The 18,547-nt window shown below is 33.7% G+C and overlaps 1 protein-coding gene across 1 annotated transcript in view; it reads left to right on the top strand.

Moving 5' to 3' along the window:
• The window catches only part of FGF5 (fibroblast growth factor 5), a 703,839-nt gene extending 685,496 nt beyond the window's left edge, over positions 1-18,343 (top strand). The window contains exon 7 of the mRNA XM_063603779.1: positions 9,341-18,343. Within this exon, the coding sequence (XP_063459849.1) occupies positions 9,341-9,436 (96 nt within the window). The 3' untranslated portion in view covers positions 9,437-18,343. The remainder of the gene's footprint in view (positions 1-9,340) is intronic.
• Positions 18,344-18,547: the final 204 nt, after the last annotated feature.

Here is an 18,547-nt window from a genome sequence, read left to right as displayed (position 1 = left end):
TCATAATTTCTCAAAAATTGAAATCCCAAAGCAGAGTGAGAGTTGAATTTTATTAGAATATGGAATACAATAGCATGAATAGTGACCAAGACCATTTGTAAAAAAGAAAAATCTCATGTTGATAACTTATAAGTGGCTATTGCTGGCTGAGATATCTTTGGCATGTACATTGGTGGCCCTGAACATATATACGTTTTCTCAAATAGCTGAAGCAAGAGTGGAAAAGAAAAACACAGTTAAATGAACAAAAATGTCAGCCCCAACTTGGCAGGTCAGAAAACTACCTCATAAGTATATGAGGTTGCTCCAAGGGGATAGGTTCTTAATTTGGGGGGGGAAACATCTTATTTTTAAAATCTGTTAAGTTTTGGCTGGGCACGGTGGCTCATGCCTGTAATCCCAGCAGTTTAGGAGGCCAAGGTGGGCGGACCACGAGGTCAGGTGATTGAGACCATCCTGGCTAACAAGGGGAAACCCTGTCTCTACTAAAAAATACAAAAAATTAGCCAGGCATGGTGGCAGGCACCTGCAGTCCCAGCTACTTGGGAGGCTGAGGCAGGAGAACGGCGTGAACCCGGGAGGCGGAGCTTGCAGTGAACCAAGATTGCGCCACTGCACTCCAGCCTGGGTGACAGAGCAAGACTCCATCAAAAAAAAAAAAAAAAAAAAAGCACACATGGCCATATACAGAGTAGTATAATCGTATTTTAGGTTATTCAAAGACCTGCTTGAGTACATTAATAAATCCCACTTGAGAATTCTCCAAGACCTGGGGATTCTCTAAAATACTTTGGAGAAGTTGAAAGCAGCTAGAACTGCAGAACAAGTTGGAAGGGAATGAGAAATGGTCATCAGGGCTCAGGCAGGGCAAAGCTCTTAAGAGGAGCAATGCTTAGAATGAGTTGAAGGTACAGAGATCTTTTCAGCTTTGTGATTAGGGAAAATTACTTCACCCTTTTGAGCACTTCACCTCTGTCTTCTCATCTGTAAAAATCTAAAAACGTAGAGCCATTTACAAAGACTTGTTGTGAAGATGAAATGAGAGAATATGTTCAAAATGCCTGCCACAGAGTAGGTGCTCAATGAATGAAAATTGCTTCCTAGTAGTGTATTACCTTAGAAACCATGAAAACTCTAAAAGAATAATCATGCATTGCAAGAGTTAAAAACTGGAAATAATCTGCATGTTCATGACCAGGCGATGGTTAAATAAATTATGATACATGCATACAAAGAAATAGTATGTGGCAGTTTAAAAAGTTAAAGCTGTATTTACTGATGTTGATGGATTAGTGCAGATGTTCAAGATACACTATTAAGTGAAAAAAGCAAATTGAAAATAATGTAGCTAGGCCAGGCGCTGTGGTTCATGCCTGTAATCTCAGCACTTTGGGAGGCTGAGGCAGGCAGATCACCTGATGTCAAGAGTTAGAGACCAGCCTGGCCATGAAACCCCATCTCTACTAAAGAAAAATACAAAAATTAGCTGGGCATGGTGGCATGCACCTGTAATCCCAGATACTCGGGAGGCTGAGGCAGAAAAATCACTTGAACCTGGGAGGCAGAGATTGCAGTGAGCTGAGATAGATTGTGCCACTACACTCCAGCCTGGGGGAAAGAATGAGACTTCATCTCAAAAAAAGAATGTACATAATATTCTATCCTTTGAATTACTCGTAATTGATATAAGAATTTCCCACTTGTGGAAATTTAATTTGGTTTCTGCTTTCCCTCCGGTTTAATTAACAACTCTCTACAAACAAGCTTCTGATTTTACCCCCACTTAGGACAGATTTCTAAAATGGAACCTGCTTAGTCAAAATATATGTATTTTGTAAAGCTTTAGATAGATATTGTCAAATTGCTTTGCAGTTAGACCATGTCAATTTACAATTATATCTGAGCTGTTTAAAATTTCCCATTTCCCATGCCCTATTTATTTTGCATACTTTTTTAACTGTTAATTTCACAGTCCAGATTTGTTTGGAGTCATTTTTTATTTGCTCCAGTCATTTTTTATTACTATTGGAAATGAAAATTTCTTTTATATGCATGCTACTATATAATATTCTTATTTATATATTTATTTTAGAGACAGTGTCTTGCTCTGTCTGGAGTCCAGTGGCACAATCATAAACTCACTGTAGCCTAGAAGTCCTGGGCTCATATGATCCCACTTCCACCCCAGCACATTTCCCCTCCCTAGCCTCTGGCGTAGCTGGGACCACAAGCACTAATCACCATGCCTAAGATTTTCTTTTTTTTTTTTTTATAGTGACAGTATGTTGCCTGGGCTGGTCTCCAACTCCTGGCCTCAAGCGATCCTCCTGCCTTGGCCACCCAAATTAATGGGATTATAGTCTTGAGCCACCATGCCCAATCTCCTTTTCTCTACAATTGTTATTGCTGTCTACCTACTTTCCTGTAGGGTTTTAATGGGAATTTTAAAATAAATTTTTAAAGTATTCTATGTGTAGAGGGTAGAAAACTTTTGGCTATCATATTTTTAGTGACATACCAAAATTTATATTCTTTTAAAGTTTACAGTTGTTTTGTCATGCAAAATTTTTAAATTTTTCTATGATCCTAACTACTGATTCCTCTTTCTGATAGCTTTCATTGCTTCTATATTTAAAAAGATTCCTATACTAGAATCAGGAAAATAGTTACATATATTTTCTTCTAAATTTGTTTATCGTTCTTTTCATACATTTAAATCTGTAATTCTTCTGGGATTTGGTAGAATAAGGTTGGAATCTTCTTGTTTTGTTTCATCAATTATTATTTTTCAGTAACTTTTTACTGTTGGACTTATTTCAATATCTTGTTTTACCCATGTTTTATACTTGGCTTGGAGTCCCATCTCTCCTGGGACCCAGTAATGGGTTTCAGGCAGTAATCTTTTCACAGCTCCTTACAGTGCCATGAATTTGAAGGAAGAGCTTTCTAAGTGCTGAATTTTCTCAGCCAGTTACATCGTTTGCTGTTGCTGTTGTGTATGTGTAACGGTTTTTAGCACTCTTTTTATACATTATTAAGAAACAATTTTTAAAAGAAGATAGAATCATCATTCTCACACAGATATAGAGTGAATATATGGCAAAGATTTTTAACTCATTAATTAATGAGGGACCAGTAAGGTTTTACAACTGATTCCAGAGAATTCAAAGAGCAGAGACATAAAAAAGGAATAAACAGATTTTAAAATAAATTTGCAAATAAATAAAAAGCGTCAATGCAAAAATGCATTGTATTCCACTGAACACAACTATTTTGCATTACTACAGACAAGAAGTATTTGAATTATTATCGAATTTCTAAAAGTTGTGGAATTGTAATATAGATCATAAATGAGAAAACCTAAATGAGTGAGTAATCAAGATACCCACTGTTTGATTTTTTGCCCATTTCAAAGTTTTTCACAAGTTTCCCTGGCAGTCTGTCTCCTTTCCTCTTTTTATCATAATAATTTTGGGAAGGTTATTCTTGATCATAAAATGCAGCTAGTCTTATTAGGTTTGCCTTACTGTTTATATAGGTATCTCAAAAGTGTTATTTTACCATATAGGTCACCTTAAGTTTGCGTTGTAAATTCTAAGGCTATACAATTTTGAACAAATACTAAATTAAATTCTGTCTGGAAGTATTCATAAGGAATCTCAAATTGGACTTTTAAGGCCCTCTATTATTTGTCGTCCTGCTGCTAGAAAACTAAATCCAAGAAACTCTGTCCATAAGATTTCACCTATAAAACCTGTAACTTTGGGTAAATTATTCTCTTCTAAAAGTCCCAAATACCTTAAGATAACTTATACATAGTATACAATATTCTTGACCATTAAAGCCAAGGAGTAGACCAGTTTGTCCAGAAGGTCTTTGTAAATACTACCTCCATAAGTCAAGTCGAACTTAATTCCTTAAAAGTAGCTGTTTCTGTGTGATTCAATGAACATTGTTTTCAAACATGACATTACAGGGAAGGCTTTGGTTTTATAATTTGTACAATTACATCCTGGTAAAAAGGATGACAACTTCTTACTGAACTGATGCAGATCACTAAATGGCCATGGAAAGTAAAAAGACTCAATAAGAACTTCTGAGTCCTAGAGAAATAAATGAAAATCACATGTCATTTTCAAATGTTTCCTTTCATTTTATAAAGTAGATTCTACTAAATTTCTATGGGTTACAGATTTCTTAAGAAGAAGGAGAAAGGGTGTTCTTATTTATCTGAAAAATGAAACATTAAGACAATATCAACAATATCCCAAATGAATAACCATAAGAAAATTATCTCATTACTGCATTCAGTCTTATTACAATTTTAATTCCTACTCTGCTGAATCTTGTGCATCATATGCAGCCCTCTGCTTTGGCCTACAATGGGTCCTGGAAATCCTGACTCAGTCCACTCATGGTGCAATCTGAAAGCTGTCTAACCAATGTCAGCTCAGCTTTGAGGTGTCAATACTTAAAGTACCTGGTAGTTATCTTCCATGAGGTTCTAAGACTGTTCTTTGTTGAAGACATAAATTCTGGATTATAACCTGGAAGAGAGACTTCAGAGAAGCAGCAGAGTAAAACAGTACTATCAATAAACTACAGGGACCTAAAATCACTGTTGTGGACTTATTACTAATAATTTTCAAATGTGAGCAGTCTGGTGAGAGTTTATAGTAAGAGTAATGCAACAGACAAGGAAATTTAGTTCTTTTTGTGGTATGCCAAGCAATGATAATAAAGCCACTGCAAAAGACAATTTTAAAAGATGAGCAAAGTTTATATTGCAACTTTCAATAGCCACACACATACCTTTTTAAAGAGACAAAATTAATGCATTCATTAACAGGAGTCAAAACAAACACATTCTATAGGATATAAGCAAAAGTATATAAACTGAAAATTATGCCTAATAATTAGGCATCAAATTTGTTGGTCTCCTATCTTAGTTAGAAACATCTCTAAGGATAGTGATTAAATCTATTTTCAAAGAAGTCTGTGAATGATATATCTGATTCAAAAAATGGATGAAAATAATTTTACAGAGGAATAAGTCTTGAGATAGATATAAGACATAGATAACACTAAAACATAATTGCTAATACAAGAAACCAAGTAAAGAAATTTAGTAAGTGTACATAAGGCCTAAACATTTGTATTTTTTAAACAGTAGCTGAAATTATGACTGACAACATACTGTTGTTGTCTAATGTCATTAGGCAAAACACTGCTACAACTCTGATAAATATAGAAAAACCTGATGGAAATATTTCCAAGAATTACAATCATTATTTTCCTTTAGGTTAAAAACAAGTAAAGCAGAAAGGGCAATGAAAAAAAAATTTAGGAACTTCTCATAAAGCATATAAAATTTCTGAAATATTTTTGTTAATAACATTATGCCTATTCAATTTAAATAAGTAAGGCTAAGCATCTCTTTTGATTTGAAAATTCTTCCCAAGGAATTCCACAAATAAAACTAATTATTTTTAGCACCTCTTTGCAAAGGTAAAGGAATAACTCTTTGTGATATTTTTGAAGGGCCATCTGGGAAATCTCAGAGATAGTTTTAAGTGTAAAAGATATCCTGACTGTTTTAGTAATTTTTCTATACTTAAGATCCAATTATGAATGGCAAAAATCAGAAAAAAATAATAGAGGACATTTGGACATTTGATTAAAATAAGATCAGGGTACCAGAGAAATAATAATGAGTTAACAGTAAGTACATACTTAAAACAATAAAATATTAAAAAATAAACATATACATTAACACGGTTGTAAAGAACCTTAGCTCTTTATATGTGAGGAAACTGTTCTTTGAATTCTTTTCCTTAAATAATCAGGGATGTAACAAATTCAATATAAAGCACAGAAAATTATTTTTATAAGACAAAATTTTTGCTATCTATCTAGGCAGATTACATAGGAAGTTAAAAAAAAAAAAAAGCCTTTCATGTAGTAGGCAAATAGTAAGCTAAGAAAACAAGCCCATCAAGATTGGGCAAATTTTACTAAAATTGTAGCACATCTCATAGCTTCTTTTCAGACTCAGGTATTATGAATTAAGGCAAGTAAAATATATTTCCAAAATTTACTCTTCATTTTGCTTTTTCATGTCACTGCAATTTTCAGGGGATCCATGAGCACAAAACCATTTTTATATTAATCCTCAAATGTTATTTCTGTTAAAACTTCAATATGTTTGTCATTGCTATGATCAAATGAAGCAGTAACTATTTTTAAAGTTCTCAATTTCAACTTTCAATATGGAAAATATTAACATCTGTCAACTACATAAGTGAAAGATTTTAGGGTCCTTAGTAAGTCCCAAGATTGTACAGAGGTTCTGAGACTGGGAGAATCAAGGGAGGGAAGCCTGAAAACCACTACTCTATATATCCCCACTATTATATACTACTACAAAACCACTACAATAGGACAAAATTATTTTCTCTTTGAAACACAAAAGGACATAGACAGTGGTGTCAGTCTGTCCCTATTCTCACAGTGTAGTCTTAACTATTCATATTAAAAGGACTTTTACCAAAGCAACTTCTATTTCAAGAAGAAAACTAGGGGCTGATAATTAAGAATTGCCTATCTTCCACAAACATTTTAAAAGATGAGCGAAGTTTATATTGCAACTTTCAATAGCCACACACATACCTTTTTAAAGAGACAAAATTAATACATTCATTAACAGGACTCAAAACAAACACATTCTATAGGATATAAGCAAAAGCAAATAAACTGAAAATTATGCCTAATAATTAGGCATCAAATTTGTTGGTCTCCTATCTTAGTTAGAAATCATCTATATATCAAGCGAGTATTCATTGTATAATTCAACTTAATATCAGTCTAAGGTTATGTGTTGCCTAAGGATCTTGGGACCTATATTCAAGCTGACTTGTTAAAAGAAAAAAAAACACACAATTACTGTTGAAATAAAGTTGTCTGAATAATGATTCAATTTAGTTGAATATAAATTTATAGTTTTCATTATCTAAAATATTGTGTAGGCATATTGTTAGTTAGTAGACCTAAGTAAGTTCAAGAAAAACAAACCCAAGTAGAATAAAATGTTGTTTATATTAAACCTAACACTGATAAATCATAGAACATAGCTGCTTATTTTGAACAAAAATTATTACATTAGTCTTGTTTACCAAAGATTTACTGTGATTATGTGAACTTAAATTTTAAAAACATTTCTGAATTTCTGTAAAAATAAGTTATTAAGTATAGCACAATTTAAAATACTATACCTTTTAATTTCCTAATTTTTGGAATTTTATGATTATTTGATTTATATAAGAAGGTATTTATATAAGAACTCTATAGGCCAATCAGAACAGAGATTCTTTAATTTAGGAGACATTTTAACCTAATTCATTACCCTCCAGAGAGAGGAAAATATTATGCACTCATCCAAAAAGAGATAAAGGTCTTTCTAAATTATAAGCATCTAGACACACAGACACAAGACTGCTTATAACTTCAGATCTAAGTATTAACCACATATCAAAACTAAACACAGAAAAATCACCAGTTCATATATCAAAGCATTGTACTTTTTCCTGATGGGCGCAAGAGTCTTAATTTGAGCTCAAAATAGACAAATAACAACCAATAAAAATAAAATACTTTAAAAAAGATTATTGTCTGTCACACAAGGGGAATAAATCTCTCTAATCCATTAATCCATTTACAGAAATAACAATGGCTAGCCCACAATGTTCTGAATCACTGCTGTCACCAGTAGGAAATAATATATCAATTGTAAGAGCTCCAAAGACAAAAACAAAACACAAAAATAGCCAAAAAGGAAAATACAGAAAGAAACAGAAGATCTGCAAAGTTAAATTTCTATTGCTACTGGGGATTTACCTTTGGGAGTCTGGGTTTAAGCCCCCAGGGGTACAACTTTCTCCAGCATGTAGGTTATTCATCTATAAGAGGAATCCACTGACTATTGGCTGAAGAACCTCCAAAATATTTACAAGATAATTTTTAAAGGGGTGTAAATAACTCTCATGCAGCTATAACATAAATTTTCAAAAGATTTCATTTAATTCATTAATTATAGAAGAAACCAGTAAGATGTTATAACCAGTTCAAAGGAGAATTCGAAGAGCAGAACATATCTGTATAGGGAATAAGGAAAATTGAAATAAAAATAGCTGCAAAATAGGTCTCTATACAGGGCAATGATTAATTGAATTCCACTGGGCACAATTATTTTGCATCTTTGTGGGCAAGATATTTTCCATTACTATCAGTTTTATACAACTTAAAGAGCATGGCACATGTATACATATGTAACTAACCTGCACATTGTGCACATGTACCCTAAAACTTAAAGTATAATAATAATAAAATAAAATTTAAAAAAAGAGTTGTAAAATCGCACAAAAACAATAAAAAGCAAAACTAACTTAGATGGGGGCACAGTCAGGACACCCACTTTTTTGTTTAGCACAAGAAATTAAGTACCATATGGAAAAGGCAATACCAAAACTTCTCTTTATCCTCAATTCTAAATTTCTAATTATCTCTTCTTAGAAGAGAGAGCAAATAATATCATTCTTTTCTACATCAAATATACAAAAGGCCTGGTAACTAAAATTTTCTAATTGTACATACTGTGCAACTCTTTTAGAATCATTTTTTTTCTCCTCTGAGCATCAGCTCTACCCAAACTTCTTTCTTCTCCCTTATCAATACCACATTAGCAAATACTTATTTCCATAGAGGCTTTCTAGAAGCCTATCAGTATGATAAACTATGCTAATTTTTTTAAAAAAGATGAAATCCTTTTAAAAGGTTATAATTTGAAGGAAGAAAAAAAAGCAGATCAAGTAGTTTTTAAAGTGATAAGAAAGATGCTTTATGTAAAACCCACCATGGACAGGCACTTCCACTGGTCTAAATCAATCCCAGACTTGAGACATTTTATTTGACAAACTTGAAATCAAGATAGGATTCTTTTTGAATTATTACCCTGAAGTCACATGTGTTTGTAAAGCCTTTCGCTAGGAATTCTGAAGTTAGTGACTCATGGGGTTCAGCAGAGTCTAGACAAGCATGATCCTGTGTCACTGCTTTGATCATGGGCATTTTCAATATCACAACCCAATCATAATTCCAAAGCTCCTAACTGGAATTATGTTCACTCCTGAGAAAAAGACTAGGGGGAAAACATGTATATATCTCCGTGGAAACAAACTTGCTAGTTTTGTTTTCTGCAATATAAAGCAAAAAAATAAAAAAAAAATTTAAAAAAAGTCCAAGTATTTTTATAGACTTGACTAACAATGTAATTTATGTATTTTAGGCGCAGCCAGGTGACAACTCTACTAGAATCCCTATCCTGACAGAACTCTACATACAAGCTGTCATTTTTGACCACATTTCCAGAAGGAAGACTTAAGTACCAACATGTTAATTTCCTAATAATTTGCTAAATTTAAATAAATTCCGTAGACAGAGCAAATTAGAATAATAAATGAGCCCTGTAGCTGGAAGGCAAATTAGAACAATAAAGTTAATAAAGAAGTTAGAAAGAAAACTGTAATATTGACTGTCTTTTTATTATACAGATAGCCTCTAAGCTGATTGCAACATTTCATGGGAGAGAATTTTGGTGCTACTTCAAAGATACAGAAATTGGTGACTATTATGTAGCTCAGAATTTAAAAAAAAAAAAAAAAAAGTTCCAGATCCCACTATTGCTAAATTGAATGGACCAAGCTTTTGCCATATGGCAGTGCTGGCTGCTAAAATCATTGAATATTGACTGTTAAGGGGTCCCAAATTGGCATACAAGGTTTTCAATAGTACTAAACAAGTAAGTAAAATCTGCAATATCCCATGAAATGATGTATAAAATGAATGAACATGTTTAATATGCATATAAGCTTGGATAACATGAATCCTATAACAGCAAAGCTGAGGAAATGAAATCTAAAGGAAACTAGAAGATATTAGAAAAATCAAGACTTGATGATAGAAATAAGCACTTTTTCCTAATGTGCCCTGCAGGTGGCTTTTGTACAGAAAAGATATTATTTGAAGGCCACTTTTTATTAAAAATTAATATTTGGTTCTTCCTCTTCTTTTTCCCATTCAATTTAATTCCTTTATTTTTAGTGTTTCAAAATATTTTTTATTTTTTATTTTATTTATTTTTGATGTATTTTTTAAAAATTATTATTATACTTTAAGTTCTAGGGTACATGTGCAAAACGTGCAGTTTTGTTTCATAGGTATAGGGGCCATGGTAGTTTGCTGCACCCATCAACCCATCATCTATATTAGGTATTTCTCCTAATGCTATCCCTCCCCTAGCCCCCCACCTCCCAACAGACCCTGATGTGTGATGTTCCCCTCCCTGTGTCAGTGTGTTCTCATTGTTCAGCTCCCACTTAATGAGTGAGAACATGCGGTATAGTTTGAAGTCAGGTATCGTGATGCCTCCAGCTTTGTTCTTTTTGCTTAGGATTGTCTTGACTATGCGGGCTCTTTTTTGGTTCCATATGAAATTTAAATTAGTTTTTTCCAATTCTGTGAAAAAAGTCTATAGGAGCTTGATGGGGATAGCATTGAATCTATAAATTGCTTTAGGCAGTATGGCCATTTTCATGATATTGATTCTTCCTATCCATGAACATGGAATGTTTTTCCATTTATTTGTGTCCTCTCTTATTTCCTTGAGCAGTGGTTTGTAGTTGTCTTTGAAGAGGTCCTTCACATCTCTTGTAAGTTGTATTCCTAGGTATTTTATTCTCTTTGTAGCAATTGTGAATGGGAGTTCACTCATGATTTGGCTCTCTGTCTGTTATTGGTGTATAGCAATGCTTGTGATTTTTGCACATTGATTTTGTATCCCGAGATTTTGCTGAAGTTGTTTATCAGCTTAAGGAGATTTTGGGCTGAGACAATGGGATTTTCTAAATATACAATCATGTCATCTGCAAACAGAAACAACTTGACTTCCTCTCTTTCTGTTTGAATACCCTTTATTTCTTTCTCTTGCCTGATTGCCCTGGCCAGAACTTCCAATACTATGTTGAATAGGAGTGGTGAGAGAGGGCATCCTTGTCTTGTGCCGGTTTTCAAAGAGAATGCTTCCAGTTTTTGCCCATTCAGTATGATATTGGCGGTGGGTTTGTCATAAATAGCCCTTATTATTTTGAGATACGTTTAAACAACCTTGTACTGAGGGAATTAGGTGGGGACAAGCCGGTGGAAATCTGCTCAGGTGTGAAGTTGGTAGAGCCCAAAGCAGGAAGTCGCAGTTCAAATGCAAGGGTGTATTCATGGGGAAGTTGATGGCTTGGTGCGATATGCCAGATTCCAAGCAGGTTGAGTGGAGTGGTGGGTTACATTGGAATTGGGTATATCAGGGTGATCTCAGAATTTTCAGTTCATACAATATATAGAACAGATATGGAATATATATATGTGCATGTATAGTCCCTCACTCTGTTCACTGAAAGAGCCCAGGAGCAGCCACCCACCAATATCAGTGAGCATACCTAATGCCCAGATCTCAGATTCCTAACACCATTTTCCACCAAAAAAAGCAGAGATGGGGATCCTTGAGAAAACAACTAATTTGGGGGCTGAAGCAGGGAAAATACAAGAGTCTGGAATAACTTGTTGTGCCAGAAAGTAAAAAAGTTCTCAAAAAACAAATGGGATTTATCAAAAGGATCACAGAACTCAGTGTGAAGGGTACCCACTGGCCAAATAGGGGACCATTAGGGCATCAAAATGATGATAATTACAGAGATAAAGTAGGAAACAATGAGTCCATACTGATCTACAGACATGAATAAATTGAAAGATAAGAAAGAGGATATTTACATATTATCCACAAAATATTTATTAATTACAGAGAAAACAATGGAGATAGCTGGCAGACACCACTTTCAGCAAATGATCAAAGAAAATATCATCAGTAATGAAGCAAAATGAATATGTGCCCTAGCAAATAAGATTCATCTCTCAATCAATTTGTCAAATATGACATTTTAAATTGGAAGAGCAAGACTTATCTGATGCAACAGGGAAACATAGCATCCCTTTTGTAATAGTACTTCCAAAGTTGCATAACCTGAATCTAATCATAGAAAACTCAGGCAAACCCAAATCCGGGGATGTTATTCAAAATAACTGGCCTATAATCTTTAAAAGTGTCAAGATCATGACAGTGAAGGTCAAAAGGAAGAACTGTCCCAGTCTGAAGAAGGATAGAGAGGAAGACATGACAACCAAATACAACACATGATTCTGAAGTAGATCCTTATTCTATAAAGGGAATTTGGGGGCAACTGGTGAAAATTTAATTTTTTGATGATTGTATTGTGGTTAGATTTATTTCCTGATTTTGATTATTATATTGTGGTTATGTAGTAGAATGTTCTTAAATATAGGAAATTACACTGAAGCATTTGAGAGTCCAAAGGGGATCATGTCAGTAGAGTATTTATAAATAATTCATGGGAAAAGGTCTTGGTGGTATACTTACAACTTTTCTGTTAGTCCGAGATGTTTTGTGATCAAATAAATGTTTGACTTATTAAATTTATAAATTAAAAACCCTAGTTTCATGCACTTTATAATGTATAAATTTTATTATTCTATCTATAGATTTGACCAAATTTTAACAATCACTTCTATGAGTCCTTGTATAGTTTAACTAAATGCCTTTGAACATTTTAAATTTTAATTATAAACTTTATTGTATTTAATTTTCTAAGAATTTTAAATTTTTACCTAAAAATAAGCCTTCCCATGCATTTAAATGACTATTGTAAATCTAATAAAATAAATATAATGCCCCTTATGTTTGCCTAAAATATTCCAGTATGGCTTATAAATGCATAAAATTTAACCTTAAAATCATATCTTAATCAATTATTCAGTTATCACACTTTAAATGGGAATAACAAGGCTTATCTGTTAGATATTCTATATTCTAATATGCCAGCTTCTCTAAAACATAACTACTTATTTTTAAATAGATATCTAAAATTTTTCAAATATCAAACATATTTACAATTTATTCCTATATTTAATACTAAGTTTTAAAGCACTAAAAAGTCAATTATATTATCACAAGTAATTTTTATATTAGCCTCTGAATTGAATTTACTGATAGTAAATACTAACTGGAGATTTAAGTTGGGTTATAAGATGTATTAGTTTGCAAGGTCTGCTCTAACAAACTCCCACAGACTGGGTGACTTAAACACAGAAATGTCTTTTCTCACAGTTCTGGAGTTTGGAAGTCTCAAATCAATTGTCAGTAGGTCTGGTTTCTTCTAAAGCCTGTCTTCTTGGCTCACTGATGGCAGCCTTCTCTGGCTGATGCAACAGGGGAACGTAGCATCTAGATGTCCTCACATGCTCTTTCCTCTCTGAGCACATCCGCGGTATCTTTCTGTGTACCCAAATTTGCTCTTCTTATAAGGACACCAGCCAGATTGGATTAGGGTCCACCATGATAGCTTCAGGTTAACTTAATTACCTCTTTAGAAGCCGTATCTCTAACAGATGAACATATAGTTTTCAACATATGAACTTTGGACAGACAATTCAGACCATAGCATGGCATGTGGACTACAAACACCCAGGACACTTCCCCGTGATTAGACTCTCATGGCCAATGCTAAGCCAAGTCTAAACCTCTGACGATTCCAACATCATGCCTTTTAAATTAAGGTTGTCTTGTTGTCTAAGTGCCCTGGATTCAAATTTCTTATTATCTAATACTCTTGTCTGATTTGAGTTTTTATCACCCTCTGAGGTTAACTGAGAGTCAGTGAGTCTATGCATGGTGTCATTCCATTTCTAAATTGTTTTCATATTCTTTCTATTGGCCGGCCAACACTCCTATAAAAGATTTCAATGGCATCTGATTGTATGGAGCATATCTCTCAAGTCTTACCTTGTCCTGTTGTCACAGTTCTAACGTCACATTAATGCAACTATTGGAACTTGGAAATTCCTTTTGTGGAAACTTATTGAGGAGATTTCCACCCAGTAAAGAAGAGAGAGCAATTAGGGAACCGTTATGAATGAGTTCAGGTACACTAAGAAAGTAATTTTAACCTGAAGCTAATGGTTGAATGCAGAACCAAGGAAAGGGGACATGTGAAATGTACGTGATAATCTGCGAAAAGAATAGTAGGCCAAAGAGACAGGACCTAAGAATGAGCTAGCCAACAGAATGGAACAATGCAATAAAGAATAAAGCACATTAAGAACCAGACTATTTGTTAAGCTGAGTTGGTAATTGGCCACATTACCTTATCTCTCCATACTTTGGCTCCTAAAGGTCACTTCATATTCAAAACATCTATGATTCCTCCTTGCTGTTTTTTTTTTTAATATATCTATAGACTCCCCCAGCTGAAGAGACTAGCCTAGTAAGTTAGGTGTGAAAAAGAACTCCTTGTCTATATCATTAGTCCTGAGTTCTTCTCTATTCGTAGTTTACTCTTTCTGGAAAACAGCCTCGTGTTTCTCTCGACCTTCTGTTGTCATGGAAAATATGTTCTGAACAATTCTAGAGTCTCATACTCTTTCCATCTCCCTCTCCCTAACTCCCTGCCCCTATCCCTCCCTCTTCTCTCCTTCCCCCCACCCCAACCACTTTTTCCCAAGTCCAGAATCCCATAGAAGAAACATTCGACACAGCTTTGCATTATTTGAGATTTTGTTTGTTTGCTTGCAAGCCACAAAAAAAAAAAAAAAAAAAAAAATCTCACACATTGAAACAGAGATAAGATACAGGAATCCAGAATTGAAAACTGAGACTTGAGAAAGAAAGAATACAGAGGAATTGAGGAAGCCTGTCTGTCAAGCAGTGCCAGTTAGAAAGCTGAGCTCCAACTACTCCCCAGTCCGTGTATGTAAATCCCACATTTCGAATTTCCAGGAGAGGAAACCTGATTGGTCACACTAGTATCCGGTTTTCCTTCTTGGATAAATCAGCAATGGTCAGGGTTAGATGGTTAGACATAATAACTAGAGGTTCATCCCTGTGTGTCAAGGGCTGTTTCCAGAGAGAGGGAAATTTTCATGAGTTGAAAAGACGTAGCGAGAAATATCTATTATAAAATCGCTTGAAACTTGTACTTTGAAACAAACTTTGCTAAAATTCAGTAAGTGTAATGTTGACTCAATTTAATATTAAAATTTTTACTGGGAAGGATACTTCTTTCCTAAGTTATTTTGAGTTATTTTAGATATTTCACCAGGAAGGAGTGTCAATGTTTTCTTCCAAATGCAATTTTGTTAATCAATGAAAACTATTTTTATAAATAAAATTAAGTTATATTGTATGCTTCATATATAAATTTTAAGATGTATTTCAGTTAAAATGCATCTTGAATGATTTATTCAATACATCTCTCAAATTGGTGTGCTTGTATATTATTTGGAAGTTTTGCAACTCTTCTTATGGGAACACTTTCTATGTGTATAGATTTTTCTTTCCCTCCTGGCCAGTAACACTTGATTTATGGACGCTGAATATTGAATTTCATGTAATTTTTAAAATTTACAGACTTTATTTTTTATATCAGTTTTAGGTTTACAAAATAATTGAGCACAAAGTACAGATAGTTTCCATATGCCCTTTCTCCATTACATATTCACACAGATTCCTCTAGTGTTAGCAACTTGCACAAGTGTGGTATATTTGTTGTAACTGATGAACCAGTATTGAAAAATGTTAACTAAAGTCCATAGTTTACATTAGGGATCACTCTTTGGGTTGTTCAGTTCTATAGGTTTTATCGTTTTTTTCTTTTTTATCTTTTTCTCAGAGACAGGGTTTACTCCGTTGCCCAGGCTGGAGTGCAGTGGCACAATCATAGCTCACTGTAACCTTGAACTCCTGGGCTCAAGCGATTCTCCTGCCTTATTCTCCCAAGTAGCTAGGACTACAGGCATGTGCCAGCACACCTGGCCCAGTTCTGTTGATTTTAACAAATACATGCTGTTTTGTATCCACCATTACAGTATCATACAAAACAGTTTCACTGCCCTAAAAATCACTTTTGCTCCACCTACTCATTCTTCCCTCCTTACCCTCTTAAACCTCTAGGAACCTCTAATGTTTTTACTGCCTTTTTAGTTTTGCCTTTTCTAGAATGTCATACACATGGAATCGTATATGGCATCTTTCACTTAGCAATATGCATTTAAGTTTCCTCTGTAACTTTTCATGGCTTGATAGCTCATTTCTTTTTTTAATCACTGAATCATATTCCCTTGTATGGATGTATGAAAGTCTGTTTATTCATTCACCAATGGAAGGAAATCTTGGTTGTTCCCAGGTTTTGACAATTATCAATAAAACTGCTATAAACATTTGTGTCCAGAGTTTTTATGGACATAAGTTTTCAATTCATTTGGGTAAATATCTAGGAGCATGATTGCTGGATCATATGAGTTAGCTTTGTAAGAAACTGACAAATTGTCTCACAAAGTAACTATACTATTTTGCACTCCCACCATTAATGAATGAGAGTTCCTGTTGCCCCACATTCTGATAGGCACTTAGTATTGTCAGTGTTTTTGAATTTTAGCCATTCTCATAGTTGTGTAGTAGCATCTTATTGTTGTTTTAATTTGCAATTTCCTGAAGACATATGGTGTTGAGCATGTTTTCATATACTTATTTGCCATCTCTGTGTCTTCCTTGGTGAGGTATCTCTTCATGTCTTTGCCCACTTCTTAATTGGGTTATTTGTTGTTGTTAAGTTTTAAGAGTTTCTTGCATGTTTTGGATATGAGTCCTTCATCAAATGTGTTTTACAAATGTTTTTTCCAGTCTGTAGCTTGTCTCTTCATATATAGTTTTTCAATGCTATAGTTAATGGATTTATTTAAAGATCAATATTAAATTGGTTTTTTCCATATTATAGAAAAGTATTTATGCAGAATTTGCATTATCTGTTTTTTTAAGTTTGACATAACCTTCAAAAGTAAAGCCATATGGATTCAAAGCTTTTCAGAAAAAAATTATTTTTATTTGATAGAAATTTATATTTTCTATTTCTTGAGCCAATTTTGAATATTAATTTTTCTCAAAAATAACCAACTTATTTGAAATTTTCTAATGTATTTTTATAGAATTGTATAAAATATATTTTATAATATATTCCCTCTGTGCTTTTCATGGTATCAAATTTCTAATCCTTATTTTAAAAATATGTATTTTATCTCTAAGAAATACCATTCTGGACATAGGCCTTGGGAAAGACTTCATGATGAAGGTGCCAAAAGCCATTGCAATAAAAACAAAAATTGCAAATAAGATTATCAATGGAGTAAACAGATAACCTACAGAATGGAAGAAAATATTTGCAACCTGTGCATCCAACAAAGGTCTAATATCCAGACTCTATAATGAATTTAAATTAATAAGTAAAAACCCCATTAAAAAGTAGGTAAAGAACATGAACAGAAACTTTTCAAAAGAAAACATACATGCAGCCAACAATCATATGAAAAAAAAAATGCTCAACATCCCTAACCATTAGAGAAATGCAAATCAAAACCATAGTGAGATACCATCTCACACCAGTCAGAATGGCTATTACTACAAAGTCAAAAAATAACAGATGCTGGTGAGGTTGCAGAGAAAAGAGGACACTTACACACCGCTGGTGGGAATGTGAATTAGTTCAGCCATTGTCAAAATCAGTGTAGTAATTTCTCAAAGAACTTAAAATAGAAGTACCATTCAAACAAGCAATCTCATTTTTGGGTATATACCTGTCTTTCTACTTTAAAGACACATGCATGTGTATGTTTATTTCGGCACTATTCACAATAGCAAAGACATGGAATCAACCTTAATTCCCCTTCAACCATAGATAAGATAAAGAAAATGTGGTACATATACACCATGGAATACTATGCAGCCATTAAAAAAATGAGATCATGTCCCTTGCAGGAACATGGATGGAACTGGAGGCCATTACTCTGAGCAAATTAATGCAGGAACAGAAAACCAAATACTTTATGTTCTCACTTATAAGTAGGAGCTAAACATTGAGTACACGCGGACGCCTGTGTACTTGAGGATAGAAGGTAGAAAGAGGGAGAGAATAAAAAAACTACTTATTGGGTACTCTGCTTATAACCTAAGTGACGAAATAATCTGTACACCAAACCCCTGTGACACGCAATTTACCTATATAACAAACCTGCACATATACCCCGAACCTAAAATAAAATCTTAATAAATAAATAAAATAAAATTTGTATTGTAACCTTTGTTATAATTTGTTTATATAAGATTTGATTTTAAAGAACTTACCACTTTATTTTAATTGATTCTGATTCTGTTTATCTAGTCTTTTCATTACTTCCTTTATGCCTTTTTTTAGATATATTTTTGTTGTTTGTCCCAACTTCTCAAGTTGTTATTAGTGATTTATTTTTATCTCTCTTTTGAAAAATAATAAGACCATTTAACACAAAATATTTCTTTCTGAGTACAGCTTTGGCAAAAATC

The sequence above is a fragment of the Pan paniscus genome, chromosome 3 (genome assembly GCF_029289425.2).
Source record: "Pan paniscus chromosome 3, NHGRI_mPanPan1-v2.0_pri, whole genome shotgun sequence".
Taxonomy (NCBI): Eukaryota; Metazoa; Chordata; class Mammalia; order Primates; family Hominidae; genus Pan; species Pan paniscus.
Note: the sequence above shows the minus strand (reverse complement) of the source record. Positions and strands in the feature narration are given on the sequence as shown.